The sequence below is a fragment of the Electrophorus electricus genome, chromosome 14, assembly GCF_041902795.1.
Source record: "Electrophorus electricus isolate QZ-2024a chromosome 14, ASM4190279v1, whole genome shotgun sequence".
NCBI classification, from domain to species: Eukaryota; Metazoa; Chordata; class Actinopteri; order Gymnotiformes; family Gymnotidae; genus Electrophorus; species Electrophorus electricus.
Window position 1 is genome coordinate 8,809,360 of NC_137510.1, and position 23,506 is coordinate 8,832,865.

Below are 23,506 nucleotides of genomic sequence, written 5' to 3' on the forward strand. Positions count from 1 at the left end.
AATGTATTTATTGCAAAGTATACAACAGACTATCTTCACTTAAAATCAAAATTTTGAAAGATTGTTCACATCATTTATATGTTAGTCTAAAGTAGAATATCTTGCCCTGAAACAGTTTACGTCGATTACAATTCTTTGAAAACCTGTTTCATAGTGTATAAAACCTAAAGAACAGGGTTGCATTGTATTTATTGCAAAGTATACAACAGACTATCTTCACTTAAAATCAAATCTTTGAAAGATTTTTCACATCATTTGTATTTTAGTCTAAAATAGAATATCTTGCCCTGAAACACAGTTCAAGGTGATTACAATGCTTTGAAAACCTGTTTCATAGTGTATAAAAGCTAGAGAACAGAGTTGCAATGTATTTATTGCAAAGAATACCACAGTCTATCTTCACTTAAAATAAAATCTTTGAAAGATTCTTCCCATCATTTTCATTTTAGTCTAACGTAGAATCTCCTGCACTGAAACAGTGTTTAAAGCGATTACAATGCTTTGAAAACCTGTTTCATAGTGTACAAAACCTAAAGAACAGGGTTGCAAAGTAATTATTGCAAAATATACAAGAGACTGTCTTCAATTAAAATCAAATCTTTGAAAGATTCTTCCCATCATTTATATTTTAGTCTAAAGTAGAATCTCCTGTACTGAAACAGTGTTTAAGGCGATTACAATGCTTTGAAAACCTGTTTCATAGTGTATAAAAGCTAAAGAACAGGGTTACAATGTATTTTTTGCAAAGTATACCACAGACTATCTTCACTTAAAATCAAATCTTTGAAAGATTCTTCCCATCATTTTCATTTTAATCTAACGTAGAATCTCCAGTAATGAAACAATGTTTAAGGCGATTACAATACTTTGAAAACCTGTTTCATAGTGTATAAAACCGAAAGAACAGGGTTGCAAAGTAATTATTGCAAAATATACAAGAGTCTATCTTCACTTAAAATGAAATCTTTGAAAGATTCTTCCCATCATTTATATTTTAGTCTAAAGTAGAATCTCTTGCAATGAAACACAGTTTAAGGTGATTACAATTCTTTGAAAACCTATTTCATAGTGTATAAAACCTAAAGAACAGGGTTACAATGTATTTATTGCAAAGTATACAACAGACTATCTTTACTTAAAATCAAATCTTTGAAAGATTCTTCCCATCATTTAGATTTTAGTCTAACGTAGAATCTCTTGCACTGAAACAGTGTGTAAGCCAATTAGAATGCTTTGAAAACCCGTTTCATAGTTTATAAAACCTCAAGAATAGGGTGCCAATGTATTTATTGCAAAGTATACAACAGACTATTTTCACTTAAAATCAAATCTTTGAAAGATTTTTCACATCATTTGTATTTTAGTCTAAAATAGAATATCTTGCCCTGAAACACAGTTTAAGGTGATTACAATGCTTTGAAAACCTGTTTCATAGTGAATAAAACCTAAAGAACAGGGTTGCAAAGTAATTATTGCAAAATATACAAGAGACTGTCTTCACTTAAAATCAAATCTTTGAAAGATTCTTCCCATCATTTATATTTTAGTCTAAAGTAGAATCTCCTGTACTGAAACAGTGTTTAAGGCGATTACAATGTTTTGTTAACCTATTTCATAGTGTATAAAAGCTAGAGCACAGGGTTGCAATGTATTTATTGCAAAGTATACAACAGACTATCTTCACTTAAAATCAAAATTTTGAAAGATTGTTCACATCATTTATATGTTAGTCTAAAGTAGAATATCTTGCCCTGAAACAGTTTAAGGCGATTACAATTCTTTGAAAACCTGTTTCATAGTGTATAAAACCTAAAGAACAGGGTTGCAATGTATTTATTGCAAAGTATACAACAGACTATCTTCACTTAAAATCAAAATTTTGAAAGATTGTTCACATCATTTACATGTTAGTCTAAAATAGAATATCTTGCCCTGAAACAGTTTAAGGCGATTACAATTCTTTGAAAACCTGTTTCATAGTGTATAAAACCTAAAGAACAGGGTTGCAATGTATTTATTGCAAAGTATACAACAGACTATCTTTACTTAAAATCAAATCTTTGAAAGATTTTTCACATCATTTGTATTTTAGTCTAAAATAGAATATCTTGCCCTGAAACACAGTTCAAGGTGATTACAATGCTTTGAAAACCTGTTTCATAGTGTATAAAAGCTAGAGAACAGAGTTGCAATGTATTTATTGCAAAGAATACCACAGACTATCTTCACTTAAAATCAAATCTTTGAAAGATTCTTCCCATCATTTTCATTTTAGTCTAACGTAGAATCTCCTGCACTGAAACAGTGTTTAAAGCGATTACAATGCTTTGAAAACCTGTTTCATAGTGTATAAAACCTAAAGAACAGGGTTGTAAAGTAATTATTGCAAAATATACAAGAGACTGTCTTCAATTAAAATCAAATCTTTGAAAGATTCTTCCCATCATTTATATTTTAGTCTAAAGTAGAATCTCCTGTACTGAAACAGTGTTTAAGGCGATTACAATGCTTTGAAAACCTGTTTCATAGTGTATAAAAGCTAAAGAACAGGGTTACAATGTATTTTTTGCAAAGTATACCACAGACTATCTTCACTTAAAATCAAATCTTTGAAAGATTCTTCCCATCATTTTCATTTTAATCTAACGTAGAATCTCCAGTAATGAAACAATGTTTAAGGCGATTACAATACTTTGAAAACCTGTTTCATAGTGTATAAAACCGAAAGAACAGGGTTGCAAAGTAATTATTGCAAAATATACAAGAGTCTATCTTCACTTAAAATCAAATCTTTGAAAGATTCTTCCCATCATTTATATTTTAGTCTAAAGTTGAATCTCCTGTACTGAAACAGTGTTTAAGGCGATTACAATGCTTTGAAAACCTGTTTCATAGTGTATAAAACCTAAAGAACAGGGTTACAATGTATTTTTTGCAAAGTATACCACAGACTATCTTCACTTAAAATCAAATCTTTGAAAGATTCTTCCCATCATTTTCATTTTAATCTAACGTAGAATCTCCAGTAATGAAACAATGTTTAAGGCGATTACAATACTTTGAAAACCTGTTTCATAGTGTATAAAACCGAAAGAACAGGGTTGCAAAGTAATTATTGCAAAATATACAAGAGTCTATCTTCACTTAAAATCAAATCTTTGAAAGATTCTTCCCATCATTTACATTTTAGTCTAACTTAGAATCTCTTGTATCAGTTGGACATAGAGCCAGCCAAAGGGGATTTATCCATAAGTAGTAGCCCACCTACAAAAGGAAAAATAGCTGGACCCAAAAAATGGCAAGGCAACAGGACCAGACAACATAACAGCAGAAGCCCTGAAAGATGATATTCAGCACTGAGGTGCTTCACCCACTGTTTGGAAAAAATTGGGAAGATGAACAGGTACCATCAGAATGGAAACATAAACTTTGCATAAAATATAAACTTCATAAAACTTCCAAAGAAGGGAGACCTCACCTCTTGCTCAAACTATAGGAGTATAACACTTATCAATACCAGGAAAGGTTTTCAATTGAGTACTTCTTTAACAGATTGAAAGACCTTGTTAAACCTGCTCTCAAAGACAACCAGGATGGCTTTAGAAGTAATTATGTGTTGGCCAGATTACAAATAATTTTTGTAAATAATAGTGGATCAGTCTCTAGAGTATAGTTCATTTTTATACATCAGTTTTATTGTTTATGAAAAGGCCTTTGATAGCCTGGATAGGCAGGAATTGTGGAAGCTTCTAAGACACTATGAGATACCCAGTAAAATTACCAACATCATAGAGAATTCATATGAAGGATTGACATGCTTTAAAGTGCAAACAGGTGTGAGACATGGCTGTCTGCTATCGCCATTTCTCTTCTTGCTGGCAATAGACTGGATAATGAGGAAAACCACAGCAGATAAACATAGTGATATACAATGGACACCCTGGCAACAACTAGATGACCTGGACTTTGTGGATGATTTAGCCCTGCTCTTGCATACCCAGCAGGGAAAAAATAGTACCCTTGCAAAATTATGTCTGTCAATTGTCAATTCACAGAGGGAAAAGCAAAATTTGAAGAATCAACACAGAAAATGCAGCCCCCATCAAGTTACATAATGATGTCTTGTAGGAAGTAGACAGCTTTACTTACCTTGGCAGAATAATCAATAAGCAAGGTGGAGCAGATGCTGACATAAAGCTCAAGCAGATTTCCAGTAACTAAATAAAATATGGAGTTCCAGTGATCTGACTATAAAGACAAAAGTCATAATATTTAACATTCCAGTCAAACCTGTGCTGTTGTATGGTTCTGAAACCTGGAGAAATACTGTATCTATAGTAAACAAAATCCAGGCATTCATCAACACTTGAAGATCAGAAACCAGGTTTTGAAGATAAAAAACATGCCAGATGCAAGTCCAATACGAGATTTCACAGAGATGCTGGAGATGGATTAGGCACACACTGCACAAACTGGCAACTAATATTATACAATAGGCCCTCTCATGGAACCCCCGGGGAAAAAGAATGAGAGGAAGGCCTAAACAAATCTGGAAGGGAAATACAGAGGCAGATTTTAGAAAGAAGGAAAAAACCTAGAAGCAAATCGAGAGAATGGCATAGGACCGGGAGGCCTTTTGTGCATGGCCCAGAGAACAGCCACATATGGGTCTTAAGATGCTGCAGCCAAATCTTTAAGGCCCTTACATGGCCCATGTAAGCTGCTAGATTGTGACTGCTACAGAAATTATAATGATGCATATTTGGACACTTGTACATATTTTAATCAAAAATATGACCAATCTTTTGTTATACAGAGGGCCTTTAGGGAGATATTAGTCCTACAGATGAAGGATGTGGTGGGAGTAAGAAAATTTTCAGAGTTCCTGAGTTCTTGTGAAGATGCCGTGTAACACATGAAGTGTTTGGAGATTTTGAACAACAATGAGGAAAATCTAAATGTGTTCAGAAATTGCCTGAATGATCCAGTTCAAGGAGATGTGTATGAGCTGCTTGATACCCAGAGTGTCAAAACTGCTATGTCCATGACATATTTTGGTGTACTGAATAGTTTTTGTTTTCTGTTTTATATCCATGGACATATTGTCACCTGTGGTACAAGTATGACGGTGGACAGTGAGAATTTCAGTATTTACAGTACAAGCTTAAATCTCTGCAGTCTATACTGATCTTCTTTGTGCTTATAGCACAGGCTGCTAAAGTAAATCATGAGCACATTCCTACTTTTTAAACAGAAAAACTATAGCTAAACAGTTCTCTGGCTTGTGAAAAGGTTCTTACCTCTGATCCCAGTTCTTGTCTTTGTTGTTGGTTTATTATTATTTGATTATTTTTTCTTTATCTCCTCCGCCCCCTTTCTTTTCTCATTCAGTGGTCACTCATTAGATTTTCTGTACGCCTGAGCCAAGTCCACCATAGACTTGGCTCTAATGGCACTAATGAATAAAGAATATAATGTAATCAAATTCTAAAGGCATCTTCATTTTATCTGCAAGAACTATAAATCAGTTCAAGTTTCTTTCCTGTCTCCGACATACTTGTTGATGGGGGATGCAGGTGTCCCTTGAGGGGAAGTCTTTTTGTACATCCTCAGAGGTGTTTGATATCTTATAAATATAGGAATGAAGATTGATTGAAATGTAAATGTTAAAATAATAAAGTTTGGGGAAAAGAAAACAACTGTTAATAAATAGGGACTTACAAGTTAAGGGAACAAAAAAAGTTAACCATATGGATTTGATGAAGTAGTGTGACTTGCTTTTCATATGCCATAAACATCTGCCAGCATTCCAAGTGCTCAGGGTTGATCACATTTGATTTAGTTACCTGCAATAATTTGGCACAATTGTTTTTATTGACTCCCAAAAATGTTCAAAGTTCTCTGGCCAGTTATTGCATTAAGTTGTATTATAGAAATCAACTTGTAAGGTTTTATTTTCTAGGTAGCCTAAACCTAAAAAACTCAAATATACTATGAGTTTGAGGTTTTGTTTTGTGCTAGTCTTAAATTCAAGTTCATGAAACAGGCAATCAAAATGGACATCACATAAAGTAATAATGTGGAATAATATCATTTTAAACTAATTGCAGTGCTCAAAAATAATTAAGGGAACACTTAAATCACACATCTGATCTTGATGAGTAAAAGATTAAAAAAATCTTTACTAGTATAAATTGTGTACTTCACTGAGAACAAAATGATGTCACAATTTTCAGTAGAAACCAAAATGATCAACCCATGGAGGGCTGGATTCAAAATCACACCGAAAATCAAAGTGAAATTTTAAAATTACAATTTGCATAAATTTAATCAACCCATAATGTGACAAAGTAGTGTGCAAGGACCTCCACATGCCTGTATGTATTTCCATGAGAATTTGGCTCTGAGAATTTCTTCCTTGTACCTAACAGCAGTCAAGTAACAGTTTATTAATAAATGGATGTTTGTGAGATCCTCCCAGTATATGCCTCCCTAAACCATCATAGACCAACTGTCAAACCAGTCATGCTGGGTGATGTTGTAGGCAGCATAACATTCACCATGGCATCTCCAATCTCTTTCACCAGACTCTTCTTTAGTCAGAAACATGCACACCTGTAGCCCACTGGAGGTTATTTTGTAAGGCTCTGGCAGTGCTCCTCCTGTTCCTCCTCGCACAAAAAACCAGTACCAATCCTGTAGAAGGATTGATGACCTTCTACCGTCCTGTCCAGCTGTTTTCATGTAATGGCCCTTGTTTTGGTATCTCCTCCATGCTCTTGAGACTGTGCTGGGAGACACAGCAAACCTTCTTGTGAGGGCTATTTGTGAATGGGCTGTAAGTACCACCTCATACCACCACAGTAGTGACCAGGAGACTAGCAAAACACAAAACTACAGTACTCTAAAGAAGAAAAAGTCAGAAAGAATAAGGAGATAGTAATTATCTGTGGCCAGCACCTGCAAAACCATTCTTTTTAGGGGGTTTCTTGCTGTTGTTTCTCCAGAGTACCTGTTGTCATTTGCACTAAAACAGGTGAAATTGATTCACACTCGTGATGCCTAACTGGACAGATTGAGAACCCTGAAGTATAATTCACTTGGTATTATTCTGTGATGAACAATGTATTTATCCAGATCAAAATGAAATAATCTTTACTGGCCTTATGCAAGGTTGATAGATTTTCATTTGGTTATCATAACAAACAAATGTAATGCTTCTAGTTGGTCTAACCTTAATGTTAAGCTGTTTGAACAGTTGCTTGCTTCAACATTATGCCCAGTGTTGTCATGATCTACATAACTAGATCATTGAGTTTTGCTTCTTGATAGCCCCTAACTTTATAGAGTAGCAAAAACGACAAGTGACACAAATTACTACAGGAGGGGAGCTCAAAATATGTGCTCCACATTTAACTTGCTGTACCTCAGTTACAATGAGTGAGGCTTCAAGTACAACTGTGATGGATACTTAAAATAAGGTACTGTGGATGGCACAGTGGCTTGGTTAGCATGTTTTTGTCTCAGTGCTAGGGTTTGAGTCCCTATCTGGCTGGAGTTTTCATGTTCACCCTGTGTGTCTGGGATTCTTCCCAATTCAAAAACATAGAAGTCAGGTCAAATTGGCTACTCTAATAAAGTGTCCTGATGTAAATGGATGTTAATGATTGTGTGTCTGCATCTCTCCCCTCCCTACAACTGATTCATTTACATTTATGGAATTTAGCTGACACTTTTATCAGAAGCAACTTATAATCATGGCTGAGTACAACTTTGAGCAATTGAGGATTAAGGGTATTTCTCAGGAGCCCAACAGTGGCAACTTGGCAGTGACTGGCAAACTTCCAATTACAAGTTTAATATCTTAACCACTGAGCTACCAATACCCCCAGAGGGCTTTGATTGAGAGTATACTGTGTGCAACTGGCTGCTGCTTCTCACTGACTGGATGTAAAAGCTGTGTTGAATGCAAAGCGTCCTTAGGCACCGTGAAAGGTGCTATATAAGTGTAACTTCAGTGTGTTCTTTGTGTGTTTGAGTGAATGAAGAAGAAAAAGAAACTATATACATTGCATGTACTTTCTCTCTCATTTCCTTTGATTATTGCTGCATACACTCAAAATTAAGAAAACATTGCATCAAAAGTGGTTTAACCAAGATGGTGTGTATTCAGTTTTATCTTTGGCCATAACAATAACTACAATCTTAGCTAAATAGGTTATAATGACCTTAACAAGTCATGATGAGTTTTATTAGAATAAAAAGACTTTATTAAAATAATCTGTAAAAGCAGTAGAAATGTATATTTACACACACACACACACACACACACACACACACACACACACACACACACACACACACACACACACACACACACACACACACACACACACACACACCCTTTGAGGAGAGCCAAGTTCATATCTGCATTTTCTGAAGTCATGGCAGCACTCATCATAATTTAAAAGTCAAAAGATATCTGATTATGTCTTCAAACACTAAACATTACAGTCTCCTCACATTTCGTTTGCTCTGAGCACTGCCAGGTAGAATGTCCTTCCTATTCCTGCGCTTAGACAATAGATGGGCACAGTCCCTGGAGCCATGGTAGGCACATAGGCAGGCCATACAGAAGTGAAAGAGGCAGTCAACCCAGCTGCAAATGCCCTCACCCCTTACAACATGGCACCGAGCAGGGTGCTGGCAGCGTGGACATGGCTTCAAACACTCATCACTGAACAGGGTTTTGGCTACCTGTGAGAAGCAAATGCTCATCAATTTCATGTGCAATTAAACACCGATCAGTTATATGTTTACTAAATATTAAATTCAACTGATTACAAATAAAGCAAATGAATATATTACTACAAATAAGTCAAATTACTATGTACTTGTACACAAGACTTAAAGTGCAACATTAAAGCTCTCAACAAAAGCAGCGTATGCTGATTGCATTTTTGAGTATTTACTTCTAGTGGATGAAAGTGTTTTTTTAACTCTGCCTTTTTAAAACCAGCAGCTGAAGTATTAAGAAAAATGGCTATTTGTGCTGCTCCAAAAGTCTTGAAAAATAAACAAAATTGCATTATTTTAGCATTCCATCTGCATACAATAAACATAGATTTTCTCTCAGACCTGTAGGAACTCCTGGCATTTGGTGTTCGAAATAGGTGTCTCGTGCAGCAAGGGCGTATAAATGCTTTCAGCTGCAGGAGTGTGTGTGCAAGCTCTGGGGGTTTTGGCCTGTGCTTGGACACTGCTCAAAGCAGATCGACATGCCAGAGTCAGCCTAGTCTCTGCATCCGGAACATGGGCAGCACTACCCATCTGAAACAAAGAGCAGGTAGCCCATCAGATACTGGTATGTCAAGGTGAGCTGACAAAAGCATTAGCTCACCTCAAGTCCAAGTCTAGTCTCCCGCTCATACAATTTTCTCCGGTGTGATGCTTTCTTATCTTGCATGATAATATCATCCCAAATATCAGACACCTGTCCACATCTGGAGGTAGGGGGAACAAATTGAGAGAAAATGCCTTCATTAAAAAAAACAAAAAAAAAAAGTTAATTAAAAATGCAGAACGTTTTCTCCATAACTCACGTATAAATGTCATGAGGGGACAGGAGCTTGAGGATGACGGCTAGAATATGTCGGAGGTTCCTCCTTCTGAGCTCATTGAGGATATCCAGTTTACCCAGTCCCATCTTCCTGCCAATGAGGCCTGAGAGGGGTAGGCTAGTCCTGATTGATCCATCTTGGACTGACAACTGAAGCAGCTCTTCAAGGCCGGTGTGTTGTGACAGAAAGCATGTGCTACGTTGGCTCAGGGCATGCACCATTTGAAGGGCAGGCGTGAGAGATAGGTCTTGCAACTTCATTCTAGCAGCTCCTAGCAGAGTGTTCTTCAGGAACACCTCCTCTTCATCTTCCTTGAAGCCTTGTACCTCCAAGCAATGAGATTTGCGATCCTCCTCTGACTGGGAACCCCCCTCCTGTAGTGTGGACAGCCGGCGCTGGCGCTCCAGTCGTGAGAGCCTTTTCTCTCTGCTGCGGAAGGCCCATGGCAGTTCTCCTTCCAAGAAAGAGTCTTCAAAGGATTCTACAGATTTATCTAGACCCAAAGAGTTAAAGCCACTATCTTCTGAAGAGGAGGTGTCCAGCTTGGAAACTGGAGTGCGAGAAGGTGTGCTCAGAACACTCAGACTTTCACAAAGATTTTCTGCCAAGCGTTTAACAGGAGTCTGGAAATGTTCCTTTGTTAAAGGCAAAAGGTTATTGCTTTGGGGTGTCACAGGCATCTCAGAAATGATCAAACCTGATATAATGCTTTCATCTAGCTCTGGTACAGAGAGAGAGCTACCATCCTGTGGAGGGCTGGGCACTCCGTTTTTCCCATCCTCAAGAGTTGAGGTTATTGCTTGTGAAAACAGGAGACGTCGTTTCCGCCATGACAGAACCATGTCCTCAGTCTTTAAAGTGCTGTAGGACAGAGGCCCTGACAGATTGTTGTCTGGAGATTCAAAGCTCCCATTGTCAAAATGGCCTTCTGTGTAAAGGTCCCTGTGGCCTGGTGTTTTAAAGCTACTAATTTTTCCATCTGTGGCTGATCTGGAAATAAGAAGACGCCTGCGCAGTGAAGCATCCTTTCTGGTGAGTTTAGGAGTCTCACACCAACTTGTATGTAATGAGTGCTCTTTCTTAGGATTTCTTTTCAAATCATTTGGTCTTTCCAAGTTATGGAAATGAAAACATGAGCTTAGCTCATGAGAATGTGTTGATATTTGAAGTATACTGTCCAAAAATGTAGATTGTTGGCTACTGCATTCATTCAACTCCATGTGCGCACAATATGCTGGAAGCGCTTAAACCCACCAACGTACTGCTTCCAGGCTAAGAACAGTGGACAAACCTTCAAGCGTCGTACTGACCTATTGATTAAAGAAAAACAGCTTTAATACATCATAGATATTTAGACAGAAAAAGACTGCAAAAATAAAAACGAGGTCTGAAACTATGCTCATGTCAAAAGCCATCTTGTGAGAAGTTAGTTAAATAGACAGGAATTTAAATGTAGAAAGTGAACATACCCAAGATTTTCACGCCGGCCAAGTCGGATATGCAACAAACCCGAACAAACAAAACTGCCCGTTAGAACATACATACATACACATACGGATATTTGTGTATGTATGCATGTATGTATGTATGCATGCATTTTTTATATATTATATATACACACACATATACATATATATATATATATATATATATATATATATATATATATATATATATATATATATATATATATATACACACACACACATATACACATATACATATATATATATATATATATATATATATATATATATATATATACACACACACATACACATACATATACATACATACATAGTAGAGAGCCATCTTATTGCTTATATTTTGTTTACTTATCCAAGACTATAACTGCGATAACGGCAAACATGCTATAATTATTGCCATGGTTATAAGGGTCGCGTGCTATGGCACATCTTATTCCTCGTATCCCACTTTAAAGTTTACGCCCTATACCTTGCTCGCTCAAACAAGCACAGAGATATGCATCAATCCACGTTTCCCCCGAGGTTATCATGGAGAACATAACTAGATAGCAAAAACAATAAAGTCATCTTACATCTAGGTAGTCATGCAGTGGTTTGATTGAATTTGATTTCAATGTATAGTACGTAGTACTATATTTTATCAAAGGGTTGATCATTTTATTTCATTTTTTGGGTCGTGCAATGACACACAGCTAAAATAGGTAAACTACATTAAAAAGAAGGCTCGGATTTCCAAATGCAAGATCACCTTAAATGTAAAAAAGAGAAAGTCTGAGTTCAGTTTCATACCCGCTCTACCATTTAGCTAACCTAGCTAGCGTAACGATTATCATTGTTACGATGTTTTTGGGAAACAATAAGCTAGCTAATTACAATGGTAGCATAGTTAGCCAGCTAAACCGCCGGTAATGTATTTAAACGAGATAATGCATATGGCTATACAGCCATAAGCATTTGGTAGATTCTCATAAAGTCATAGGAGATGGGTCAACCACACTAACCTAACAAACGAAGAAGGTTTTATCCACATTACCCCTAGAGTAATTTCTGAAGGAGCAATGAATGTACTTACGCGAGAACACCAAAACCTCAGCAGTGAATTACATTAGAACATCAAACGTCGTTCGACCCTAACAAAAAAGTGGTCTTCTAGTGACTATCTAGCAATCACGTTTCAAATTTAGTGCCCATTTCGCTGATTGGCTGATGACGCGTTTCCGTGTTATTTAGCTAAAAGGAACAACATGATATTCTACTAGCATACAAGTCACCTTTTCCTCTTTGTATAGGCTAGCACTGATTAAAATAAATGACATGACAAAATTCCCCACTTGTGAAAGAGTTTTCGTCATCACTGCATGATAGGATGCAGTACGCCATGAAGATAGGTCCGGTCATGTACTGGCACAGCCAAAGTAGTACGCTATCTGGGTAACTTTTGTGTACTGGAAACATTAATTTTGGTCACATACTGGACAGGGCATACCGATTTGAGGTCCATTCAGCACGCAAGTGTTATGTAGTAGGCTATTTCGAACACATCCTTTCTGTACTGATAGATAACTGAAAAATTACTAAAAATTACTTTTTGCTGTTAATAAATATGAGCACTTGAAGCAATACCAATATAATACTTACAGCCTTAGCTAACTACTTAATGTACTGATAAAGTTATCCCTCTTCACTGTGAAACAAACCTGAAGCTTAGTGACCTTATAAAAGTTCATGGCTTGGTCTAATGATTGATGACTCCTATGCTTCCCTTAGGTAACATTTCTGAAAAACATTTTCAATCAAAATTCATAGATAAAAAGTTTTTTTTAATCCAGTGTTGCGCTTAAATAAAATTGTAATCAGTGCAGTTGTAACCCTTGCCTAACATTACACTCAAATCTGGCTGTTATAGAGGAAAAACATTTCTTGACTAGGCTTAAACCATTGGGGCTGTAGCACGGAAAAGAAATGGCACAGCGACGTCCCTCATACTGTCACTATTGGAGCCAGTTTATGTCACAACCTATTCCCTCTCGTTATATCTAAATATACCTCGATGAATGTGGGTGAGCAGAGCTAAATACGAAAAATTAAAATAGTTTCTCATCACAGTATTATACTAAAATAGCAAAGAAAATTTGTATAAAACCTGTATATTTTCTTATATTCTACAGCAAACAGATTTTGGGTAGATGATAGCATTTCTGATACATTGCTGATTGATTGGTGAGATGTTGGAGTAGCAGAAATGTTAGCCCTCCAGTTAATAAAGAATAATCAAGATATTGTATGCATATGTGTCAAAACATTATTCCACTTTTATCCTTACACAATGATGACGCACAGAGGCAGGCATTTAAGTTTAATAAGGTCACTCAAAATAAAAGTCTTGCAATAATGAAGTACTCTGCGTGAATGTGACTCCAACACCCTATGTGAATCAATTTAGCTAACCAGCTAATTACCTATCATGTTACAACGGCCAGCTCGTAACATCTGCTCTCAGTAGTGTCTAGTCATTGATCAGCCACATTAGTGAAAAGCTTATTTGGAGACCTGACTACTTTGACTTTGATATAATGACAACAGAGCTTAATTGCATTGGCTAGTATATTCACTGACAAACGTACCCAAAAATCTAGCTAATACACCACGCAAGCTATTTAATAACATTTAGTGTGTGGATATTATGCTCACATACGAAATTTTATTTTTGAAATAAATATTATATATTTGTTGCCTCTTCGGAAAAGCTCTGTCGCGCCATCTACACTGACGGTTTAAGTGCGTGCTTAATACATTTTGTATTAAGGTAGCCAGTTTGTGAAACGACGTAAGGATAAAGTTTTTCGCATGTTTAGTGCAGACATTGAAAATTAAAAAAAATAAAAAATGTGTTCAATTCAGCTTAATTAAACATATCTTACTGAGGTCTAATGCATCGAAAGAAAACGTGTTAAAACATGAAGAGAAAAATCATAAATTTGTGGGAAATTGAAAGCTTTCCAGTTAAAATCTATTTCTTTTCAGTTAAATCCACAATATTTATTTAACTCACTTTCTTAGCTACTCATAAGATTTCCTTGTTTGTACTGTGAGAAATTACATAGTATTTTATTATTATTATTATTATTATTTTGTTTTGGCAAATGGCTAATCAATTCACTAGAGTATATTTTAAAATTCCACAAAAACATACATCAAATTATCAATTTACTCCTCTATATTCTTCGAGAACACTTCCCAACATATTCAAAATATGATGTTGAAGTGTATTTACTGTAGGACTTGGAGTCATGGGATGGCAAAATCCTCTCAAGTGGCCAGTTCACTGTATATCACTACTTGGAGTGCTATAAAATACACAAAGGAAATTATCATCAGATCCCTCCAAGAGATTCTTGAAGTACACTTATTCACATACCCATGGCATGATTCTTAGTCATTTGTACTCTAGGAATTTGGAATAATAGGATCTCAAAATCCTGTTTAATGTCTATTCAGTTCCATATATTCAATATTTGAAGCTCTATAAAACACAAAATTGCCATCATATGTAAATTCCAGTGTCTGATAGGCTAAAGTTTGAAATGTGGGGAGAATGATCGACAGCTGGGGGAGTTATACTGCCTTCAGGTCCTTCTCGGAAATTCCTATTTACTAGTTCATAGGTTGTAATAACGAGATGGTATGCATTCCAAGTAGTTTTTGGTTGAGGAAAAATGGACCCAATGAGAAATTTGTATAATCAGAAACAGGAAGTTTAATTTTGCCTTACCGAAAGAAAATGAATATACTGAAACAAATGAATGAATGTACATAAATAACACAAAAATATCTGCACAAGGCAACACTTTCAGGGTTCTTCTGATTAGTTTTGTTACTATTCATCCTCAACATAACTTTTAGCATCTCCTGTGGGAGCAGCATCCATACTGGCAGCCTCCATTATGCGTTATTACTGACACACCCTAAACTCAGAAAGTCAGGCCTTATCGAGTTTCCCACTAGTAAATACAACCTGGTGGCTTTCTTGTGTGCTCATTTCTTAAATACAATGTTTCCAACATGACTTGAAGGCAGCATTACTGACAGAACTGGCCCTTGACCAGTCAGTCTCTATGGCGCGGTGTGATGGTAGCCTGGAACACCACCAGGTCCCAGGCTCTCCTGGAAATAAAAAAGAAAAATACAGACATCAGGTATTGTAGAGAAGGCTTAGTACATAACAGAAGAGCCCTGGTATGATTTACCACAGTGACACTTTTTGACTGAAGCACACAAACATTTATCACTCATAAATAGTTGAAGACCATTTTTTTTTATCGATTAGGACTTGTGTTGTACTGTACATGTAAACACAAAGTGAATAGAAAGAACTACAATGTACTTCTATTCTTATCATCACCAGACAAAGCCTGAGTTTTGAGTAGCAACCTGGCCATCAGGGATGGTTTCCTTGGTCGGTCCAGAATTGCACCTTGGAGGAATCGACTGGGTCCGACAGGTCCACGACAAGGCAGCCAGAGAACGTGGTCCCACTGCAGAACAATGGAGATGCGGCAATGGTTTGAGACTGTGCTCACATCCTCAAAGTCCTCGTCCTCTCAGCTCTGGAAGGTCCTCATTGTTAAGCCCATCCAGTGTGTTTGGATCCCTGTCGAGGTCCTCATGCAGCACTGCGCTGGTCTGAGAGTATAGGTCCCTCCACCTCGATGAGTTCACCTATATAAGCGTGTTGAATATATCAGACAGAAAGACAAATAGAGGAGCAAAGTGTGTGTGCGTGTGAATATGAGAGAGGGAGGATATTTATTACTTGTATACTCTTCAGGTGTAGTGTAGTCATCAGCCAGCTGGAGCCCAAGGAGTTGCTGGCTCAGCTGGATGGCATAGTGCTGCCACTGTAGCAGACCCGTAGCTGGCCACTGTAGCAGACCCGAGTAGGATTGCTTCCCTCCACTGCTGCTGCCGCAGAGTCCTCATTCCACCTCACCAACCCTTCAAGCAAGTATGCCTGAAAGTGCAGGGAACATGCACTTGTACCTGCAGCAGTCAAAGAAAGGAGGCTTTTAGTAAACAATGCTGACATGCATACAGAAAGTGAGAGAGAGAGAGAAAGAGGGACTTTGCAGGTACGAAGCGGTTCGGGTGCAGGTGGAACGACTCCAGGGACGTGGAACCACGTGCACAGTGATACACGGGCAGGATGACCCCTCCCCTGGTCACCTGCCCCTGTACAGCTGTACACCTGGAGGGTTCTGAATCCAGTGGAGGTGGTGCCTCCTGTACATGGGCCACATCCTCCACGTCCCACTCGAAGACGCAGAAGGAGAGGTGGCCCATGAAGAGGCCGTACAGCTGGTGGCTGTCCGTGGTGACACCCGCCGTGAACCGTCGCATGAAGTGCCACACATCCAGCTTGACGACCAGCTGGTCCCACTTGTGGAACATGGCAGCTGCCTTGCCCCTGCCCACAATGGAACAGCAGTCACAGGCCACGTAGAGGAGCTGGGGAGGGGCCTCTCTGGCCCATTGGAGACCACTCCATCAGCTTGACGCACACGGCAGCAGGCCTTCACCCTCTGCCGCCGTGAGAACTCTGATAAGAACATGCCCAAACTCATTCCGGACATTTGTAACCCATGCCACCATGCTGGCAGCAGCACCAGTAAGTTTCTTGGTCACCTGAAGGGCCAAATGGCACACAATGCATATCGCACATGTGACAATCAAGCATATCATGGAGGTTACTGTTCAGCAGCGTGCATGTGTGTGTGTGTTGCAACCAAGCTTACCTTCTTTCTGGAGTCCATCTTCAAAATGGCTCCGTAGATGGAGGTAACTCAGACCTTCATCTCATCAAGCCGTGACAGCACATCCTGGGCATATACTGTCAACAACCATTTTGCAGTAGGCACTGGCACCATCGGTGGCAGCTGGCAGGTGATGGTGCTGGGATCGGTGCCCGGGGCCAGAAACCTTTTGGGCATGATGAGGTGCTCGGACTGGGAGGTGCACTGCTGTCTGTTCCTGACCCACAAATGCCTGTACAGTGAGATCACACTGTTCCCCAGAGTGCTACCCCGCATCAGGCAAATGACCTCCTTGTCACAGGACACAGCACACCAACACAAAATCACACAGAGGAACCAACAGCATTCCAACACAAACACACACACACACACCACTTGTAGGTCAGGACTGCTGGGAACTTCTCCCGATGGATGGGCTCCAGCCTTGGGGTCCAAGACATCCTGTGACAAGCCCGCCACCTTCTTCTTATGGCCGTGGCACAGGTACTCAGTGGCCATGAAGTAACAGCTGCTGAAGTCCAAGACCCTCTGGATGGTCTTGTACAGTCCACAGCCTGACGGCACTCATGCTGTGCACACAGCAGTTTGAATGCCCACATGTGGTAGGGCATCCACCGGAACCCTGTGGAAGAAGGTGTCAGGCGAAGATGGAGGTTGTGCGTAAACCAGCCTCCCAGACTGCTCTATAGTGAATAGCACTCGGCTGACCCACTGAGGCTACTCTCTGGTTAGTGTCGGCTTCCAGCCCTTGGGCAGGAGCACCATAAACAAACAGATGCGGTCATCCACATCCACCCACACCCACCCACCCACACCCACACCCACCTGAAAGTTGGGGCACTGGTGCCAGAGCAGGCAGAGATGGGGAGGCAGTCTCTGCGGCTGCGGAACGCGACTGTTGACGGCCACTCTCCTTTGCGTCTCTGTGCTGGATGTACTTTTGCAACACCTCCATCTTGCACCCAGGTCTCACCTTCTGCTGCCAAATCCACTGGACGTAGCTGGATTAACAAAACACTACGTGTAACTGCAAAATTTTCCACTGCTGCTCTGTTTGTTATGCGTGAATTCATTACCAACCTCCTCTTCTCCCTGCCCTTGGCCTCGTACAGGTTCCTGTATGAGACACTCTGGTGTTCGGAAGCGCCGCTGGTCCTCCCGCCCAGGAGAGGAGGATCTGTCCCTGGTCCGGCACTCCCAGACGGTTCTCACTACATTGGGGAAGAGGCTTGCGTACTGGACCAGGGCATTCTTGTTGACCATGACAGGGAACACCGAAGTCTCTCCACCCTCGCACTCCCGTTGATGGGCTGCCAACACCATGACAGCGTCGCCCACGTCAGCAGCCATTTAAAGGTCAGTAGGCATGTAAATGTTTGACTCCGGTACTGCCCGAACTGGACTATGCCTTCGCTCAGCACCAGCCAGGCATTCCGGGGATCGCCAACGCTCACCACACCACGGTCCTTGGCCTCTTCCTGGCCTCCTCCTTCACCTTCTCAGCACTCCAAGCCCGAGACAGAACGGTCACTCCTTGTAGGCATTGGCCAGCGCCACGGCCTCGGGCGAAGGCTGGAGGGTGAGCTCACCGAAGGTGACATGCCTGAATGTGGCCATGAAATTCATTCTGTCCAAAAGGAAACGAGAGGAAAAGACATACACGTCATGTGCACATCTGCAGAGACAAAAACGACACACGCACGCATAAACTTTGACAGGCTGCTTACTTGAATCGCTAGTCAATACACAAACTGTGTCTGAAGAAAAAACACACACATCAGCGTCACATATAGAATAACACCGCAACGGTTGCGTTTTGCTTAGAAAACACTGTGTGTCTGCAATACATACAATACAACAATACGGTCGATCTCGTATTGTTAGGTTAGCCAGATAGTCAGACACCCTGTATTTTGTACATAAACGACCTAGACGAGAGAGCGAGTTAGCTCGGTCAGTCAGTTCAGATTGCAGTACATTCTTGACGTACATAGATATGGGAATAAAAGGTAAAACTTGGCGTAAATGAATCGAAGGGGAAATTTCAAACAACAGGAGAACCCTGCGTTACTTAAGGTTATTAGACGAACCCTTGTGAAGCTCGGTTTCAATAACATACCTTTACAACAAACGCTGGAAACGCTTGCAGTGGGGGGATGAGTGTTTGCAGGTGTTAATATGTACAATAAACAAAGTACAAATCTGTTTTTTTAAATTAATAGATGGGGCACGAGGCATGGGTTTACCAGCGTTTTATGGTACCCCACTACGCAATAGAGTACATGATACATCTAACGTGAGCTATCTTATTTATCTTAGCTATATAGCTAACTAGCTAGTTAACACGGGTCTGCCTTGGGCGAAGTCGAACTGGTAAAGTAATTTAACGGAGGAATCATTAAGCAGCTTGATGATTATATCTCCTGTGACGCAAATTACGTCATACACAACTTTATGAAGTGTCAAAAATAAATAATTTGTAAAATGACTTGTAGTTAAGAGTTGGCAAAAGATTTATGTGTACTCACAAGTCACTCTTTGGGTACTTCCCCCTTCCTGGACGGGTGTTCCAACCAATTACAATATGATTAACAAATGACTGAAAAACATCCACTTCCATTCTTCAGAGAGCCCATTCTCCTCAAGGCTAGGGAAAGACTTTTCCTTGGCATACAGATGTCTAGCTATAGGTATATGACCCCTGCCATTAATATATATTTGTCCATATTTGAAATGCTAAATAACTTTTGGTCCATATGTAATATTTCAAACCATATGGCTAAAAATTACATTTTTCTTAAGGCCTACCAAATGTCTTTTGCTGAAATGGAACTAGTGATATTTTCCCAAAAATGTATTCTGAATAAAAGCAAGAAATTACATGAAATAAACTTTTAGGTTTTTAACCACTGTACCATCGGAACAATCAGTGCAAGTTATGACATTTCCTTAGTTTTATTGGACAGTCAATTGCTTGTTTACATTTGTTTTCTACGAGAGTCAAATTTCCAAAACCAGCCTGGGAAAAGCATTATTGGTATGATTGTGAAAGAAACATGTAATGTTTTATACAACACCCTCAAGTACCCTCAAGGAGGCATCAGCACTACTGACTAATGTCTATATGTGGAATGGCAATCTGCATCTTCATAATTGGTTTTATTCTCAGTTTCCAGGGGAAAAAAAGAAAAAACAGAAACAAAAAATTAAAAACATTCAGACATTGATACTTTCAAAATCCAGTCACAGGACAACACAAATTCAAAAAATCCATCAAGACAGCTCAAGGACAAGACAAACAATTTAACAGACTGCTAATAAAACAAAGAATTACAAATATCAATTTACAATTTACAAAAAATAAAACAATTTTTTTTAAAAATCAAGGGGGAGTCAGAGCATTGTAGTTTTTGCACTGGGTTGGCAAGAAACAGAAGTAAGGATGTGGGATGCAGGAATATGAAATGTTATTTTTCACACAAAACAAACAGCAAAAAAACCCCAACATGATTCAGAATAGTTTCTTCTTAATTCACATTTCAGCAAGACAGTTTTGTTTTTCATTAGCAGGCTCTGTGTGTGTTCTCTCTGTGTATGGTGGTCTACTGAGAGAAAAACTGCATAGTTAAAAACTGCATTGCCCTTTCTTGTTCACCGTCACTTCCGGGTGGGAGTACGCTTGGTGCATTTGTTGCTGCCTCTTCTTGCTGAATCTTTTAATTTTTGCTGCTATGTTTTTCTTTCAAGGATCATAATTTGATAACTTTTTTGGTTTATGTTCTGTATGTGTGTATCTTGACCTTACTTGCCTTCCTGCTGCGAGCTCTCTCCCCACTAACCTTCACTTTGGCTACTTCTTTATTGGGTGAATTTTTAACCACTCTATAAAGTTGTTAACGTTGATGTTCTTCGCCCTCTTCCCTCTTGGGAAAACTCTAGGACTAATAAACTTAACTTTGCATTGCTCAACTGTCGCTCCTTCATGGATAAAGTCTCCACATGCCACAGTCTCCTTGTTCAAAACAAATTTGATGTATTCTTTCTTACTGAGACTTGGCAGCAACCTGAGGACTACTTACATCTCAATTTACTAACACCCAGTGGCCATAGTTATTTGGTGTGAGGGAAAATGCTTAATGCTTGCTTAAAAGAGGAAGTAAGAAATATGTGATCTCTGCCCTTGTCTTCACCAGTCTGCAAGAAAGGCGAATAGAGAAGTGACGGTGCAACTAATGAAAAAAGCAGAAGTATGACACTTATCCCGTAGCTTTTGCTGGGCAGGGGTGCAGCAGCAGGGTGTAACAACTTGTTTTTAGCAGGAAAGAATGTTCAAGGATGGTTGAGATGCCTGGCACCTGGAGTCACAAGATTAGCACATGAGAGAACATCGGGGAATGGTGGGGGTACATGAACTCATGTGAGAGGGAAGTTTGAGGCTTCTCTCCCTCGGTGCATAAGGGACAGAACCAAAAAAGCTAGCTCATCTGCACATCTGGCTCAAGTCCAATTGATTTTTCCTCCACATTGGCTAAGCGCAAAACCCAGAGATAAGGTGGTCTGGCTGCTGTCTATAATAACATTCTTATTGTCTCTGCCTGTACCTTTCATGAGGCATCCTCATTTGAATATTTGGTGTTGAAGCTAACTGTTTCCTGACCAGTATTGTTTTTGTTACTCTACTGACCACCCAGAACATCTTCAGACTTTCTGTCAGAATTCAGTGAATGTCTCACTCTAGCCAATGCTATGTGTTCAGCGATGCTTGTGCTAGGGGACTTTAATATCCATGTAAACACTGATTGTTAATTTTCAGTTGAGTTCCTATCTGTGCTTGATTATTTTTCTCTGACTCAATATGTTGAATTTCCTACCCACTCTCGTGGTCACACGTTAGATTTAATCTGCTCCTCTGGTTTAGATATCAGATATTTAGATATTAACGTATTGAAGCCACTGCTAGCATCTTAGTCACTCAGCCATGCACTGAATCCCTCATCTCTTTCTGTAATATCAAAGCTGTTGACCCTCTCACTTTCTCTGCTCATCTCCACTCCTCTCCCCTGATGTCCGTTTCAAAACTGTCCTCTCCTGATGATATTCTCTCTATATATTTCCATCTCTGAGTTACTTGAACAGGTAGCACCTCTCAAGTGCAGGCAGGTTCCCTCTAGTCATTCTTTTCCATGGTTATGTACTCCCTGAGTTACGTACCCTGAGCTGGTCTCACTGTTCATAAAGTAGCCTATTCCGACCATATGCTTAAATATAGGTCAGCTGTAAATACAGCCTGCTCACACTTTATTTCCTCAGTGGTCCCGGACATAAGTCCAAAACACTCTTTTCCACTATTAATAAGCTCCTTCAGCTTCCATCTTCCTCTCCATCCAGTTTTGTTGAGCAATGTGAAGGTTTTCTTAGATTCTTTAATGAAAAAATAAACAAAATTAACCAGTTTTTCCCCTACATCTGATTATGGGGACACCCTTCTCACCCCTGCTGCTCTTACCCAACCTCCCAATTTCTGAGATTATAACAAAATCTAATTCCTCTACCTGCCAGCTTGACCCTGCCCCCACTACTCTTCTTAAGAAATGTTGTTCTGCTATTTCTACTCCCATCTGTCATCTCATTAATGCATCCCTTACTGAAGGTTGTGTTCCTTCAGCTCTCAAAACCTCAGCTATCACTCCAATTCATTTCCAATCTTCCATTTATAGCCACGGTATTAGAAAAAGGTTGTAGATTCTCAACTGCAGTCTTTCTTAAATACACAGGCTCTATTTGAACATTCCCAATCGGGTTTCCGTCCCATGCACAGCACTAAGACAGCCCTCTTACTTATTCTCAATGATCTTCTTTTCTCTGCTGATTCTGGTGACCTGAGTATTCTCCTCCTTCTAGATTTAAGTGCCGCATTAGTCACAATTAACCATAACATACTCATTGCGAGGTGGATATGAGTAGCAGTTGTCAATGCAGGGGGGTCTGGATAAGAAGAGTCGAGGGTACCATTCCCACTGTAAATCAGTAGGCACTAACCTGAGTAATCCAAGGGGCTAGGAATGAGGCATACTCTGAGGAGGAAGCAGAGGTCAAAAGCCAGAGGAATAAAAAAGAACAAAGAACGCTCAGTAGGCATATAGGGATACAATACTTTGCAAGTTGGAGGTGGGAAACTGGGATGTTATATGGCTGACTGGAATAAGAGACAGGTGTAGCTTATCAGTATTCAGGTGAGTGGGACCTAAGTCTGGGCAGGGAAAGGCTAGTGGGCTGGAACGATGCTGTCACAGATGTTATATAAATTGAACTTATTACTATTATTATTATAGTTAGGTGACTTAGCTACTTAGGTCACAGTTAAAACCCACAGGTGCAACCAATTTTAATTACCTGCTGATTCATGTAGGCACTCCACCCCACTAAGAATGGTCAGCCACGTCCCCATTGCCAAATTGGAGTGTACATGGTGCACAAATGACAACTAAACAGTTATCCTCAAAGTCATAAATGCTTTTAGACCAGTGGATCTGATGTCACACATAATGACTCTGAAATTACTCTGAAGTACAGGTGAAATTAGCAATAG

The 23,506-nt window shown here is 39.4% G+C and overlaps 2 protein-coding genes across 7 annotated transcripts; both read right to left on the bottom strand.

Annotated features, from left to right (window-relative positions):
• Positions 1–8,365: 8,365 nt before the first annotated feature.
• On the bottom strand, positions 8,366–12,273 carry fbxo43 (F-box protein 43). Its single transcript, XM_027005774.3, has 5 exons — positions 12,180–12,273; positions 9,603–10,930; positions 9,401–9,503; positions 9,139–9,330; positions 8,366–8,757 (listed from the first exon to the last, which is right to left on the bottom strand). Exons 2-5 carry the CDS (start codon positions 10,838–10,840, stop codon positions 8,509–8,511), a joined length of 1,782 nt encoding a protein of 593 aa, XP_026861575.3. The 5' UTR covers positions 10,841–10,930; positions 12,180–12,273; the 3' UTR covers positions 8,366–8,508.
• A 2,591-nt stretch (positions 12,274–14,864) lies between these two features.
• Positions 14,865–19,476, bottom strand: LOC113575009 (uncharacterized). 6 transcript variants are annotated; one of them, XM_081695670.1, is made up of 8 exons: positions 19,446–19,476; positions 17,998–18,544; positions 17,743–17,918; positions 17,290–17,539; positions 16,900–17,149; positions 15,921–16,147; positions 15,539–15,826; positions 14,865–15,271 (listed from the first exon to the last, which is right to left on the bottom strand). In XM_081695670.1, the coding sequence occupies exons 3-5, from the start codon at positions 17,870–17,872 to the stop codon at positions 16,948–16,950; spliced, it is 582 nt and encodes a 193-aa protein (XP_081551796.1). In that variant the 5' UTR covers positions 17,873–17,918; positions 17,998–18,544; positions 19,446–19,476; the 3' UTR covers positions 14,865–15,271; positions 15,539–15,826; positions 15,921–16,147; positions 16,900–16,947. The 6 variants fall into 6 exon arrangements, with proteins under 6 accessions (XP_081551796.1, XP_081551795.1, XP_081551794.1 ...); XM_081695669.1 differs by having other exon boundaries at positions 15,921–16,703; XM_081695668.1 differs by having other exon boundaries at positions 15,921–16,789.
• Positions 19,477–23,506: the final 4,030 nt, after the last annotated feature.

Coding starts and splice junctions, on each gene's coding strand:
- fbxo43 (XM_027005774.3), bottom strand. CDS start 10,840: ATGGAGTTGAATGAATGCAGTAGCCAACAATCTACATTTTTGGACAGT. Junction 9,504..9,602: donor TCCCCTCATGACATTTATAC/GTGAGTTATGGA, acceptor CCCTACCTCCAG/ATGTGGACAGGTGTCTGATA. Junction 8,758..9,138: donor AATGCCAGGAGTTCCTACAG/GTCTGAGAGAAA, acceptor TGCTTCTCACAG/GTAGCCAAAACCCTGTTCAG.
- LOC113575009 (XM_081695670.1), bottom strand. CDS start 17,872: ATGGAGGTGTTGCAAAAGTACATCCAGCACAGAGACGCAAAGGAGAGT. Junction 17,540..17,742: donor ACCAGTGCCCCAACTTTCAG/GTGGGTGTGGGT, acceptor CTTCTTCCACAG/GGTTCCGGTGGATGCCCTAC. Junction 17,150..17,289: donor GCAGTCCTGACCTACAAGTG/GTGTGTGTGTGT, acceptor CTCACTGTACAG/GCATTTGTGGGTCAGGAACA.